Source organism: Panicum virgatum, chromosome 3N (genome assembly GCF_016808335.1).
Source record: "Panicum virgatum strain AP13 chromosome 3N, P.virgatum_v5, whole genome shotgun sequence".
Taxonomy (NCBI): Eukaryota; Viridiplantae; Streptophyta; class Magnoliopsida; order Poales; family Poaceae; genus Panicum; species Panicum virgatum.
Genome location: NC_053147.1, coordinates 2,295,307 through 2,309,107, shown reverse-complemented (window position 1 = coordinate 2,309,107; position 13,801 = coordinate 2,295,307). Strand labels below are relative to the sequence as shown.

Genomic DNA, 13,801 nt, shown 5'->3' with positions numbered 1-13,801 from the left:
ATATTCCTATGAGTGTGGGGAGTTCATTTTGGTAGCTAAATCACACATGCACTGAGGTTCCAAAGCTTATGTCAACAATGGTGAATAGGACCTAGATGGCTTCATGGGTCATGAATTCCAAACCTAGGGTAATGGGAATAGATCGGAGAGGGGATGGGCTCACCACTGACAAGTGCAACACTGAAAAGGGCTTCAAAATGGTGTAGAAGGCTTGATGAAGCTCGAGCTCGTCCTTCTTGCTTGAAGCTTGAGGAAGAAGAATAAGTTGGGGAAGATCTTGGGGAAACTCCTTATTCCAAGGAAGAAGATGAAGTAGAGCTGGTGTAGCTCGTTGGCATCGTACTTCGGCGGTCCTCCTGGGTGCTTCAATGGTGGGGAAAAAGGTGAAGCTCCTCCATGATTTAGGGGTAGAGAGAGAGTGAAGTTTGAGTGAATAAGAAGGGAGAGAGAGCTTTGGTGGAAGGAGGGCTCAGACTGACATGTGGGGTCTGCGAGAAACACGTGGCGTCCAAATTCTGCGAGCATGACATGCACCGGGGATGCACTAGCGGACTGTTCGCGAGTAGGCCGTGGACCGTCTGGGGGTGTTGACATGGCAAATAATTGACATGTGGTTGATCGAAATGGGACGTGCTGATGAACTGATGACAGTTCGCCCTATAATTAAATCATCTCTAAGTGCAATATAATCATGGTTAATACTTGCTGATGTATATGATGACATGTTTATCCTTTTAACTAGGGCTGTTACAGTTAATATGCCTTTCCGAGGGAGTATGAAAAAATAACTCGTGGTTAAGCACCAGAAAATTTATAATGTATAAACATGATAAAATGTAAGGAGTGATGCATCCTTATATGCTAAGGTTTTATTTTGGATTGGATCCATGTTTTCCTCGAAAAAAGAGCAAAGGAGGCCTACATTTCCCCCTAAAGGACGACGACTTCGAAACTGCCGCGGACTGTGTGGATCTTGGAGAGACATGCTGACTTCATTTCCTTTCTCCCCGTTAAAAGCCAAAACGCAAACTTGATAGATGGATGGGTTAGGTTATTATTTCATTATAGCATAAAAACTGCAAACTCCACGGGTTTCTCTCGACAAGGTATGATGAAGACTCTAAAGCGGCAAAGATATGTACTAGTAGTGAACATCCGCTGTGTTCGCTTGGTTTGTCAGCCAACCAACCAGTAGTACGGTCCTCTCATACTAAATCAGCACCAGCCACCAGCTATTAGCCGGTCAGCAGTACTATTCTCTCATAACAAATCAGCACCAGCCATCAGCCACAGCCAAGCGAACACAGCGATCGATATGTTAGGTTGCGAATTTCACGCATTAGTAGGCAATGTTGTATTATCAAAGCTTGTTGTATAGGTAAAGATCCTTGCAGCGAAACTTGTCGCCTAGGTTTGGATCATAGAATGCATGATGCTGTCCTAAGGATGTAAACGGATTGAGTACGGTCGAATAGCTACGGACATGAATACAGATACTTCTAATTTTTCATCTCGGATTCAAATCGGATACGGTGTCGGATACTGAATATCCGGACTCGGATACTATCGGATATTAACCCATCTAAATGAACTGAACTTGAATACAGACAGATATTATGTGTACCATTACAGTCTTTCAAACGGCAATATAAATAGTACTGGACATATCTCAGTGTGCCTTACATTTTTTTAAATGGACGGAGATGGCTGACTAGCCACTTTAAGTAATGGAATAATGAGGTGTTATTAAATGTAGCCACGACAAAATGTTACACTAAGAGTGCAGCTCAGTAGACATGATAAACTGTATTATACACTAATGCCAGTCTCAGTGGGAGTGTTATAGTAGTGTCATGAACATTAAATTTATTGATGTGGCAAAGTTTTTATGAAGAGAGAGGATGAAGAGTGTCATGGAACGTGAGAGGAGTGTAATGGTGATGACACTCCTCTGGCATGATTATCTAGTTTCTGGTTTTGGTAACTGTGTCGATGACACTCCTACTGAGACTGGCATAAGGGTGCAGCTATGTAGACATGATAAAATGTATTACACACTAAGAGCAGCACAATAAGGCATAAAGGTTTTATTGCTGAAGTGGACTCATGTTTTTCTCCAAATAGCGAGGTGATCAATGTTTCACTCTAAAATGAGAAGACTCTTAAACCGAACGAGACTTGACTGAGATGGAGGACATGTTGTTTTTTTCACCGCACTCCCACTAAAAGTCGAAGCTGCCTTCCCAAGTTATTTAAAATGCAAAAATGACAACATACTTGTTGAGTATTATCGCGCGACAATAAAAAAGCTGCAACTATTTTTTTAGCTAACTCCGATATTGTCTCTGCGCTCCCGCTAAAAGTCAAAGTGCCCATCTAAGCCGTTCAAAATGTAAATGTGGTAGACCGACGCGTTGCGATGTAGTAACCGCAGGCGTTTTCTGCAAACTCCGGTGGGTTTCTATCGAAAGGGTACGACGAAGACTCCATAGTGGCAAAGGTATATCCCCGCGGCGAACATGCTGGGTTAGGCTCTGGATTTCGCACATCACTCGACACATCTCGCGCGGTCCATACACTTATGAACCCACATTACCTTTTGAATCTCTTTCCATTTTTATTTTGATCCCTACCATTTCTCACCTTCTAAATCATCATTTTAATCTAATTAAAGTATATGTATCATGATCCAAAACTTCTAATACACATGTTCCCAAGTTATTTAAAATGCAAAAATGACAAACAGACGTGTTGAGTATTATCGCTCGATAATAGAAAAAACTGCAACTATTTTTTTTGGCTAACTCCGACATTGTCTCTGCGCTCCCGCTAAAAGGCAAAGCGCCCATCAAAGCCGTTCAAAATGTAAACGCGGTAGACCGACGAGTTGCCATGTAGTAACCGCAGGCGTTTTCTGCAAACTCCGGTGGATTTCTCTCGAAGCGGTACGACGAAGACTCCATAGTGGCAAAGGTATATCCCCACGGCGAACATGCTGGGTTAGGCTCCGGGTTTCGCACATCACTCGACACGTCTCGCGCGGCCCATACACTTATGAACCCACATTACCTTTTGAATCCCTTTCCCTTTTTATTTTGATCCCTACCGTTTCTCACCTTCAATATTATCCTTTTTTAATCTAATTAGAGTATATATATCACGATCCCAAACTTCTAATAACATGGTCCTCTGATCTAATTAGAGCATCCGAGATTATGTCCACGTTCACACTTTATGCGCTAAGCTGCTATTTATGAACAATATTCTTCACGGGTGTGGAAAGCCCCCTCATGTTCCATCCAACAAAAAGTGTGAATGTGAATAGCATGTGGAATGCTCTAATTTAGATGAGAGGCGCCAATTATAGCCGCCGCTCCAAAATTCACCACGGAATCCATGCCACCACACACTGCTAAATCCATCCACCCCCACATTATAAGCTCCCGGTGCCTAAAACACAATCCAACAGCGAAGCAGAGCTGAGGGGAGAGAGAGAGAGAGAGAGCAACGAGTGCTCCGGTGGAAGGAGGGCTCGGACTGACGCATGGGGTCTGCGAGAAACACGTGGCATCCAAATTCTGTGAGCATGACATGTACCGGGGATGCACTAGCGGACTGTCTGCGAGTAGGGCGTGGACCGTCTGGGGTGTTGACATGGCAAAGAATTGACTTGTGGTTGATCGAAATGGGTAGTGCTGATGAACCGAGGACGGTTCGCTCTATAATTAAATCATCTCTAAGTGCGATATAATCATGGTTAATACTTGCTGATGTATATGATGACATGTTTATCCTTTTAACTAGCCTATGGCTGTTACAGTTAATACGCCTTTCCGAGGGAGTATGAAAAAATAACTCGTGGTTAAGCACCAGAAAATTTATAATGTATAAACATGATAAAATGTAAGGAGTGATGCATCCTTATATGCTAAGGTTTTATTGTGGAATGGATCCATGTTTTCCTCCAAAAAAGAGCAAAGGAAGCCTACATTGCCTTCTAAAGGGCGACGACTTCAAAACTGCCGCGGACTGTGTGGAGCTTGGAGAGACATGCTGACTTCATTTCCGTTCTCCCCGTTAAAAGCCGAAGCATAAACTTGATAGATGGATGGGTTAGGTTATTATTGCATTATAGCATAAAAACTGCAAACTCCACAGGTTTCTCTCGACAAGGTATGATGAAGACTCTAAAGCGGCAAAGATATGTCCTAGTAGTGAACATAATATGTTAGGTTGCGAATTTCGCGCATTAGTAGGCAATGTAGTATTATCAAAGCTTGTTGTCATGGTAAAGATCTTTGCAGCAAAACTTGTCGCCTAGGTTTGGATCATAGAATGCATGATGCTGTCCAAAGGATGTAAACGGATCGAGTACGGTCTAATAGCTACGGACATGAATACAGATACTTCTAATTTTTCATCTCGGATTCAAATCGGATACGGAAACTATCAAATTATCGGATAAAATATAAATAAATATTGACATCATAAAAAATCGAGTTAAGTATTGGGATTTGGATACGGTGTCGGATACTGAATATTCGGACTCGGATACTATCGGATATTAACCCATCTAAATGAATCCGAACTCGAATACAGACATATATTATCCGTACCATTACAGTCTTTGAAACGGCAATATGGATAGTACTGGACATATCTAAGTGTGCCTTACATTTTTTTTAAATGGACGGAGATGGTTGAGTAGCCACTTTAAGTAATGAAATAATGAGGTATTATTAAATGTAGCCACGACAAAATGTATTATACACTAAGATTGCAGCTCTGTAGACATGATAAAATGTATTATACACTAAGAGTGCAGCTCTGTAGACATGATAAAATATATTGCACATTAAGAGCAGCACAATAAGGCATAAAGGTTTTATTGCTGAAGTGGACCCATGTTTTTCTCCAAATAGCGAGGAAGAGATCAATGTTTCACTCTAAAATGCGAAGACTCTTAAACCGAACGAGACTTGACTGAGGTGGAGGACATGCTGGTTTTTTTGGCGCACTCCCACTAAAAGTCGATGGTGCCTTCCCAAGTTATTTAAAATGCAAAAATGACAACAGACGTGCTGAGTATTATCGCACGATAATAAAAAAACTGCAACTATTTTTTTAGCTAACTCCGACTTGTCTCTGCGCTCCCGCTAAAAGTCAAAGTGTCCATCAAAGCCGTTCAAAATGTACGGTAGACCGACGCGTTGTGATTTAGTAACCACAGCCGTTTTCTGCAAACTCCGGCGGGATTCTCTCTAAATGGTACGACAAAGACTATATAGTGGCAAAGGTATGTCCCGCGGCGAACATGCCGGGTTAGGCTCCAGATTTCACACATCACTCGACACGTCTCGCGCGGTCCATACACTTATGAACCCATATTACCTTTTGAATCCCTTTCCCTTTTCTATTTTAATCCCTACCATTTCTCACCTTCTAAATTATCTTTTTAATCTAATTAAAGTATATGTATCATGATCCAAAACTTCTAATAACATGTTCCCAAGTTATTTAAAATGCAAAAATGACAAACAGACGTGTTGAGTATTATCGCACGGAAATAGAAAAAAAACTGCAACTAGTTTTTTTTGGCTAACTCCGACATTGTCTCTACGCTCCCGCTAAAAGGCAAAGTGCCCATCAAAGCTGTTCAAAATGTAAACGTGGTAGACCGAGGCGTTGCTATTTAGTAACCACGGCCGTTTTCTGTAAACTCCGGCGGGTTTCTCTCGAAACGGTACGACGGAGTCTAGAAGTGGCAAAGGTATATCCCCGCGGAGAACATGCCGGGTTAGGCTCCGAATTTCGCACATCACTCGACACGTCTCGCGCGGCTCATACACTTATGAACCTACATTATCTTTTGAATCCCTTTCCCTTTTCTTATTTTGATCCCTACCGTTTCTCACCTTCTAAATTATCCTTTCAATCTAATTAAAGTATATATGTGATGATCCCAAACTTCTAATAACATGTGCCCGTTCGGATGCGCTGGCTGGCTGGTCCGGCCCTCTCACAAAAAAATCAGCCGCTACAGTGCTTACCCTCTCACAAAAAAACCAGCTGCTACAGCATCAGCCAGCAAAAATCACCCATCCGAACGGGCTGATGGTCCTCTGATCTAATTAGAGCATCCAAGATTATGTCCACGTTCACACTTTATGCGCTAATCTCCTATTTATGAACAATATTCTTCACGGGTGTGGAAAACCCCCTCATGTTCCATCCAACAAAAGTGTGAATGTGAATAGCTTGTGGAATGCTCTAATTTAGATGAGGCGCCAATTATAGCCGCCGTTCCAAAATTCACCACGGAATCCATGCCACACACTGCTAAATCCATCCACCCCCACATTATAAACTCCCAGTGCCTAAAACACAATCCAACAGCGAAGCTGAGCTGCATGCACATCACACGCTGTCGCTGCCAAAAAAACCAGGAGGAGCAAACCTCGGCGGAGGTGCTCCCGTCTCGCAAAATCATCCCTCATCTCATCTCATCTCATCTCATCTCTGCCTCTCTCCGGGCCAAAAAAAAAAAATTGGAACGATACAGAAAAAGGGAGCGGGAGCGAAAAGAAAAGTCGTCTTCCCGTTCACCCGGTGAAATCCCGGCCCGGATCTGCCGGTCCACGAAACCACGACACCACGACACCGTCTCCGCCCGCCCGCAGCCCGTCCCCACACTACAAGAACCCCCCCGAGGGGGGCCCCGCCCCGGCTCACCCCGCCTCGCTGCGCTTGCCCTCTCCTTTCCCCCTCGTCGGCTCGTCGCGCGCGCGCCCTCTCCCATGGCGGACTGCTTCCCGCCCGAGGCCGACGACCTCCACCGCCGCTGGCTGCCCCGGGAGATCTTCGCCGACATTGGCATCGTCGACACCGAGCCCGTCCCTGACGCCCCGCCCGAGGCCGCCGGCGTGGAGGAGCTCGCGGCGCAACTCGCCGGCATCCTCGGCGGCGGGAGCAAGGTGCGCCGGCTTCCTCCGCCGCCTCCGCCGCCCGTCGCCGCCCCGCGCCACGGCGCGCAGGTCAGTGCTCGTGGTGCTCCTCGCTCGGATGCTCGTGGTCTCCGGCCGGCCCCCGGTGTTTTGCTTGGTTTTGCTGCACCTGACAAAGTTCCCGGCGTGCGGTTGCAGGTCTGCGGGCTGGAAGGGAGCGCCGTGGCGGCCTGCGGCGGGGCCAATGGCGTCGGCGCCGGCGCGGCGGCGGTGGCCTGGCCCTTCGTGCCGTACCCGCCGGCGCAGTGGCAGGTGAGAAACGGGCCCCCTACCGCCGCCGCCTCCCCCCCCTCTATCCCCCTCCCCTTTCTTGGTCGTTCTTGGTTTTTCTCGGTGGTGTTCCTGGAGCGATTTCCTTGCAAAAACCCTCGATGTTTCCCTCTCCGTTTTTGCGTTCCTTTTTTTTCTGTTACGGAACCTGCGATTCCGGCCGCCGCTGTTCCGTGTTCCGTGCAATCGACCGCTGGGTTTAACTATCCCTGGCAATAAAGCAAGCCTGTTTTCCCTTTTGGAAAGTAATGATCCGTGTCATTGGTTAATCATGAACCAGCCATGTTTAGGGGCTGAAACCTTTTCCCTGCTTGTTTCACATTTCTGCTGTCTAAAATTCCATTGTTGAAAAAATTCCATTGGTTAGTCATGAACCAGCCACGCTGATTGCTGTTGGTGTTGCAGGGCGGGAGCAACCTGGTGAACCTGGGCGGCGTGCTGGACTACTACTACTCGGCGTTCCCCCCGGCACCGCCGTGCCCCGTCCCGCCGCCGGCGAACCTGCGCGGCGGCACCGGCGTGTTCATCCCGCGCACCGCGTGCGCGCTCTCCCCGGCCCCGGCCAAAGGTAAACCCGCGCCGCCGCATCCCCATCTCGTGTCCTGTGGGGCTGCGTGCAAATGCTTCGGTTCTTGCGCCGTCTAATAAACATTCCATCGATCAAAATGAAAAAGAAATCTGAAGAAAACGCATTCATTGTTCATTGCAAATGCATGTCACGTATCCTGGTTCGTCATCATCCATGATCCGGGTGGGTCAAGTGCTAACGAGTGCCAGTCCCTCTTGTTCCCGAGACTTTGCGTGCGTTCCCTTGAGCAGTGCCAGTCCCTCAAACAGGTACCGCATGCACTGCTGGCCTGGCTGTGGTTTGGTTTGTTGGTTGCGGCCGGAGGTCAGGTGATTAGCACCTGATGATAGCGTGGGCCCCTGTACTTTCTCTCTGATGCCATCCCTGGCAGCGGGATGCGATGCATGGCATGGCATGCAAAAGCTGCGAACTGCTCCATTGGATGCCATGGATGACGTCGCTGCTGTAGCTAGCATTGCATTGCAGCAGGTAATTAGGAAAGGAAAACTGCTTTACATGACGCGTAAATCTCTGTAACTGCTTCACTGAATTGTTGCCATCAAAGTGCCAGCTTGAAGTGGCACATAGCAGAGATACACTGTTATAACTATGCTCCTGGCTTTTGCATGTTACTGCTAGTAGTAATGCAGGTTGTGTTTAGATTCGTAAAATGGTGGTATAAAGGGTCACATCGGACACTATAGTATACTGTAGTACTTTTTGCTTATTTGTGGTAATTGTTGTCCTACCATGACCTAACTAGGTTCAAAAGATTCGTCTCGTTGTGTACATCAAAACTATGTAATTAGTTTTTTTATTTATCTACATTTAATACTTTATATATGATGCAAAAAAATTTGATGTGATAGGTGAATAGTAAAATTTGCATATTGAAATTTTGTAACTAAACACAGCCACAGTGTGTTTGGCGAAAGAATCATCAGAGGGTGTAGAAAGTAGTAGGAGTGATAATTAATGAGGTTTTTACTGACGCACAATGCTGTTTCTGCAGGTGGGATAGCGACAAGGGCGTGGCCTGGGACCGGGGGGACGTGCAGGCCGGCAACGGGGAGGAAGCAGGAGTGGCAGCAGGACGAGACGCCGACGACGCAGTTGAGGCCGCAGGAGGAGACGCCCACGCACGCCTGCCCGCGGCCGGAGCTGACGCTGCTGCCCCAGGATTGGAGCTACCGCTGATGGACGGACGGGACGCTTCGTGGCGCGTGCGGGCGTGGCTGCATGGATGGATAATGGCGAAAAGAACAAGCAAAGCATTCACATTCGTAGTAGAGTGTTCTTTTTTCTTTTTGCGAAGGGTAGTAGAGTGTTCTTGTAGCGGCAGTAGCCAGGAATGAAAATAATAAAAGTAACCATAATAAGATAAAATGATGGACGGACAACCAAGTAGTTGTAGGTGGGATTTGGGAGACAACAACAAAACTGGAGAGCCAAAAAAAGGGCAAAATGGGCTAGGATGGTAGGTCTTGCACTAGTGCTTCTCTGGTCGTATGTTACAGTAGGAACAAAAAGCTATGGCGATCCGTGGCATCTGTTGTTGCTGAAATAAACTATTAATTTTGTAGGTGTTGAAAGAGAATTGGAAACGTGATAAAAGTAGTACTGTCATGATAAATGTACACCTTGCACGGTAGCTGGGACGTGACAGGGTAGGCGCTACACGGCACTAGTGATGGAAAAAGGTAGTAATGTTTTACCGCATTAGTACGGGCGATTACTGTGTACTAGTTCAGAGTTTGTAAATGCTGAAGACAAGAGGCAAACGTTTGTGAATGCTGAAGACAGCAGGCAAACGCAGCGCAGGCCTGACGAATGCACATCGCAGTAGCGAGTGTTGCATGGAAGAGGGACTGTGGCCTGTGGGTGGGAAGCGCCCCATTGCCCCTCTCCTCGCCCTCGCCCTCGCCCACGCCCTGCAAAGCTGCTGCTGCTTTGCACACCTCCTGCTGCCCCCCACCATGGTTAACCTTACCGGTGGGAACCGGTCCGGTTTGACCGGTAACCGGTCAAACCGGTCCGGACCGGTTCCGGTTCCGACCGGTTCCCAACCGGTCCAAATTCAAATTTTGAATTTGAATTCAAAAAAATGAAAAATTCTCAAAAAATTCCTAAAAATATTTCAAGGTGTGATGAATCTAATGGTGTCAAATTTTCTCAAAAATTCGCTCATTTAGTATGGTTTGCGGAATTTATAAGTTAAATAAAAAAAACGTGCATACGAAAGTATACAAATACAATGTAAAAGTAGTATAAAAAAGAGTTGGAGGGTTCATTTAGACTAAAATATGTTGTACAAACATTTATTTAGTATACTTTGTGGGCATTTGAATTTAAAAAAAAAAAAGAAAAAAATTTGAATTTGACCTGTACCAGTCAAACCGGCCGGTTACCATCCAAACCGGCCGGTATACCGGCCAAACCGGCCGGTATACCGGTCTAACCGACCGGCATACCGATCGGAACCGGTTGAACGGGGAAGTTTGAATTCAAATTTGAATTCCACCGGTTCCGACCGGTAACCGGCCAAACCGGACCGGTATACCGGAACCGGAGGCCGGCGGTTACCGGTCACCGGTCGGATACGTGAACCCTGCCCCCCACCGGCCTCCCTTGAGCTGCTCCGGACGGGACGAACCGAGGCGGTCAAAACTGAAAAGGGAGCCGATTTCTTTGGCCTCTTTCAGGGGCGCCCCTGTCCCTGGGGCCCGCCGCTCTGGCCTGGCCTGGCCTCACCGTCTGGGACAGGGAAAAGACGAGACGGACACACTCACACACCAGCGGTAGCAGCAGCATTGGTGGTGGCCATTGCAAGCAACTGCACTGGCTACTTGCAGGGTGGTAGGGGCATTGATCTGCGTGGGATCCTCTGCGACATGTCCCGTGCTCCGGGGAAAGCAAAGCACGGCATGGCCACCCGCACCCACGAGAGGGAGGTGGTGACGACGGTCGGGGAGGATGGAACAACCAGTTGTTTAATGGGAGGGGAGAGGATGGATGAGGCATGTTCCCAGAATCCAAGCGCCTGTCGAGTATCAAGTGAACAATCAGTGGTGGATTAAACTAGTAGCAACCCAGCCCCAGGATGATGGAGGTTCTTCGTCGGCTGGCTCCTCCGGCGAGTGCTGCCGCCTGCCGCTCCATGGATCGGAATCGGAAACGGTGTCGAAGCCGGCGCGGACGAAGCGATCCGTCGACGAGACAAAGATGGCACGCACGCCGGACTGTGCGGTGCAGTGGCGCTCGTCGTACAGGCAGGCATCAAGGCCAGCAGGCCGCGCAGGCAGGGGGTACTACGCGGAGGCCGCGATACTTTTCGGCTCCGACGCGCCGTGGAAAGGCCGACCAAGCCGTCCCCACGGGGAGGAAGGTGATCCGTGAGCAGGAACAGCATGGGACACGCGAGCAGAGGGACCCTGGCCGCCCTGCCCGGGGAGCCAAAGCCGCCCTTCTTTCCGGTGAATGGAATGGTGGTGCAGGTTCAGAGTTCAGTTATTCTTGTGATTAGCATAAAGTCAGAAGTGCAGTGTTAACAGACAGCGCAACTGCCGCGCGCTCGGCGCCCGGCGCCCGCGTCTCGCCACGGCCGCGCTGCGCTCCCGTCCGTTTTCCTCACTCGATCAGGGCCTGTTTGGTTCGCGTACCAGAAGAGCCTGGCTCGTATATGAGAGCCAGACTCATATGGGACAGGCTGAGGGTATGCAACGCTGCTATATTTGGTTAACTGTCTACATAGTCTGACTGAGAAAAGATAATGTTTGGTTATGTGTATGAGGATACAGTGCATGGGATAAAAATATTATAAAATTATGTTTATAATTTTTATTTTGTATAAATACACTTTTAAAGTTATTTTATCTAATTGTATCTTAAACATCTTTGAAACACATTAATATCATTTAATTTAAACATCTTTGAAACACATTAATATCATTTAATAGTTACTAAGGATACACTAATACATCATCTATTATCTTATTATTTGGCCAACAAACGGAGTCTCCACGTTCGCTCTTAAGGACTAGAAATTCCGACGTTAATCAGAGACAAATAGAAAAATAAAAATTACCGTGGTGCTATTATAATAAAAATTAGCCTAAAATACTCCTGTGCCTAATTAAAAATCACCCACCAATGCCATTATGGAAAATTAAATATAAAATACCATTTAGCTATGTATTAATTACAAACATATCTTATTAATAAAAACTAAAGCTAACAACATCAATCAAAATTAAACGAAACCAAGAAAATTTATATGCATAATATTGTTAAAGCTCAACAAATCAAATTGTTATTATAGGTAGATCATATTTGAACTGTTTTAACCAACAATAAGACATAATTTACGATAATAAACATGGTGATGTATAGTAAAAAATAATATAATTTTCAAGTAAGTAAGTAAAGATACAACGGCATGTAAATTTTTGAATTTTTAATACTAGCCCCACAAATACGCGGGATATAGGTCTAGTTATTCAAATAAACAACTGCACCTGGTGAGCTTGGCCCGACAGAAACAGTCGATTCAGGCGTTTCCCCGGAGCCTGGCTGTGGGGTGCTGTTTGCATGCGTGGAGCCTGGCTCAACTAGACGTGCAAGCAACCAAACACTGGCACCATGCATCTTGCCAGCCTGGTTCAGGGGATGCATGAAACCAAACAGCCCCTTAGGATCCGATTGGTTGGCTGCTTTTCCACCGAGACAGGCTCTCCGCATGCGAGTGTTGCATGATTGGTTAGCTGTAGTGATGAACGGACCTGTCCAGCGGGATGCAAAGATCCCCTCCTGGCTACGTGGATATGCAAACTTTGCTCGACCCTGCCGGATCTGGATGGGGTGAGTGCGACGGAACAACCAAATTAAAACTCTAATTAAGCGTAATAATGGCCGTTATTTGAATACATCAGGCACATTCACTTAATGACTTAATTTGGCGATCCTTTCTCAACCCACAGCCCGATCGAAACGACATCGGTAGTCCCACACGAAGGCAGACGCAGATGGTACAAGCACGACAAAATACTTGAAAATACAACAACTCGACACAAGGTAATACATAACTTTTACAAACCCAGTGAAAATACCATAGTTTTACAATCCGAGTTCAAATACACCATGACTTACATAATTTACAAAGATTACATAATGTTCAAACTTTACAATAGCAAAATAAGTTCAAAGAAAAGAATCTGCAACTAAACTAACTCCCTGGTTCAGGTCCAACACAACCGGTCAGACCGGTTCCCAACACCGGACAGACCGGTGCCCCTCGGCCTACACTAACCACCGATCAGACCGGTCCACGGACCAGTCAGACCGGTCCAGACAGGACAGAGGGCTGCACACTCAGCCCTCAAGGGTGCAACCCGGCTAACTCCTAGCCTAGGGGTCTCGATCCACCACTTCCCACCCCTCTGCATCTCTGCGGATAAACTTGACACAGCAGGGGCAGAAATCAACGTCCGAATGCCCTGAAATAAAAAAATGTGGTGGCAACAAACCCTGAGCAACTAATACTCAGCAAGACTTACCCGACCAGTGGGTATAACTTAGCCCACATATCTAGACATGCCAGGCTTTCTGGCCGGTGGTTAATTTTGCAGAAAAAACTTCTAAAATGAATCCTTATTTTTTTCTATTTTTAGCTCCAAAATTTATATGCTAAAATCATCAATTAGTATTTGCACTTGCTAAGCAATCGTAACAAACATAGAGTAATAATTCATGATAATCATTTTCAATCATCACTTAAATTCAATATAGCATTACTACGATGCGGTGTTGTGATCAAGGTGCTCATATCCGAGAGCGACTGACGGCGAATCGGTCCGATTTAACCTTGCAAGGTGAACCTAACCAACACGGCACGCGTATGTCCCGTCGGACCACACGCACCAGCCATTCCCCTCCCCGCCTCGAACTACAGGAACCAGCCCAA

General features: G+C 46.6%; 1 protein-coding gene across 1 annotated transcript; it reads left to right on the top strand.

The window, feature by feature from the left end:
- The first annotated feature begins 6,797 nt into the window (after window positions 1-6,797).
- On the top strand, window positions 6,798-9,444 carry LOC120666932. Its single transcript, XM_039946925.1, has 4 exons — window positions 6,798-7,047; window positions 7,143-7,256; window positions 7,680-7,842; window positions 8,855-9,444. The coding sequence occupies exons 1-4, from the start codon at window positions 6,798-6,800 to the stop codon at window positions 9,195-9,197; spliced, it is 870 nt and encodes a 289-aa protein (XP_039802859.1). The 3' UTR covers window positions 9,198-9,444.
- The last annotated feature ends 4,357 nt before the right edge of the window (window positions 9,445-13,801 follow it).